Raw genomic sequence first — 1,643 nt, 5'->3', positions numbered from 1 at the left:
CAATGCCAAGGAAAAAAAGGGGAATCAAGCTTGTCACCACTTCAGGCGACACTGCCACCCCCTCTGACAGCACTGCTCCCACACCTGTGCCTCAGTTTCCCCACCTGCTGTACAGGATGAGGGTTTCACACCACAGCCCTGAGACATCCCAAAGGGCTATTCCTGGATTTTGGTCTGTCCCCTGAGCCAGGTCTTGGCAGGAGTGGCTGCTGTGGGGTTTGGGAAGCCTCTCAGTGGCAGCAGCACGGCTCTGGAGCTGCAGCACAGTTTGGGGGACCAGCAAGGGCTGTCACAGCTCTGGAGCTCAGCCTGGGACTGCAGCTCAGTGCTGAGCCCTGTTCTGGGAATTCTGCAGAAAAGCTGGGACAGGACATGTCTGTGAGCACAGGGCTGGGCTCTGAGCAGCACAGCACACACACCTGGAGGCACCCCAAAATCACAGCTGGACAGATGTCACCCCAAAGCCCTGACAGATGGCACCCCAAAGCTCTGGCACTCCTGCAGTGGCCCTGCATGGAGCAGGCAGTGTGGTTTAACCCAGCTCAGATGCTGTGAACAGGCTCCCATCAGATACTCGGGGTTTCCACTGTGGCCACACACACACACAAAGGACACCACGAGCCCACCTCTCCTCTCCTGAGCCCACACAGGGTGAGCTTGGGGGTCTCAAAAGGATCAGAGGGGCTGGCAGGACTGCAGGGTTTGACCTTGAGGGGCCATTTCATCTGGCTCCCTCCTGCCATCCCACATTTTCCAGCCTTGAGATGCTGCCCCAAGACACACCAGGGAGGAGAGATTGGCAGCCAGGACTCACCCGGGGTGTGGTGCTTTTGGAGGGAGAGAAGTTGTGGAGATTTTGGTGCTTGCAGGGAAAAGGCCTTTGCCAAACTATCTGTGACATGGTGGCAGCTGCAGGTTGGTGTCCAAACAGGGATTTTGGTTTTTTGGCAGCCCATGTGTTCTCCCCCAGCCACAGGGAGGGACAATTCACACCCTGACAGCAGAAATTCTGCTGCCTTCCCCTGGGGGCTGCCAACAGCCAGGGGAGCACACAGGACACACCCAGGGCATGCACTCACTTCAACACTGGGCTCAAACTGAGCCAAATGTGGGCTGTAACCCCTGGGACCACAGCCAGGAGCCTGTGGGGTCACAGGGGGGAGAGCAAAGGGTGCCAGTCCTGCCTGGAGGCTGCTGAGCCTTTGGAATTCCACCTTCTCCTGCTCCTGGTGCTACCAACCCTACAGCAAGGACACTGAGACTTTTAGGGCCAGCTGTGCCCACCCTGCCCCAGTACCCACCTCAGCAGACCCCAGGCAGCTGTTAGATGTCCTCATCCCTGTTATTGTCCTCCTCTTCCAGGTGCTCCATGATTTCATTCAAAAGCTCCGATCGTTTTTTCTTCTTCGGGGAGTCTGTCCAGGCCAGGGTGGGAGCAAAGGGGGGAAGAGAAAAGCAAAAATTACAGCCTGGACCCACCTTGGGAGGGGCTGAGGGGGCTGCAGGGAGCAGGATACCCTTCCAGGTGAAGGTCATCAATATCATCTACTTCTCCTCCCCAGGCAGGTCCTGGAAGGAGCTGGGATTCCAATACCTCCCACCCATGCTTTAGTTTACAGGCTGGGCGCAAACAGCACCCAGAC

General features: G+C 57.4%; 1 protein-coding gene across 1 annotated transcript in view; it reads right to left on the bottom strand.

Moving 5' to 3' along the window:
• Positions 1–1,643, bottom strand: part of RBM19 (RNA binding motif protein 19) — a 52,844-nt gene that overhangs the window by 6,148 nt on the left and 45,053 nt on the right. The window contains exon 23 of the mRNA XM_031057493.1: positions 1,336–1,415. Coding sequence (XP_030913353.1) covers positions 1,336–1,415 — 80 coding nt within the window. The remainder of the gene's footprint in view (positions 1–1,335; positions 1,416–1,643) is intronic.

Source organism: Geospiza fortis, unplaced genomic scaffold (genome assembly GCF_000277835.1).
Source record: "Geospiza fortis unplaced genomic scaffold, GeoFor_1.0 scaffold408, whole genome shotgun sequence".
Taxonomy (NCBI): domain Eukaryota; kingdom Metazoa; phylum Chordata; class Aves; order Passeriformes; family Thraupidae; genus Geospiza; species Geospiza fortis.
The sequence above is the reverse complement of the archived record's forward strand: the minus strand, read 5'-3'. Positions and strand labels throughout refer to the sequence as shown.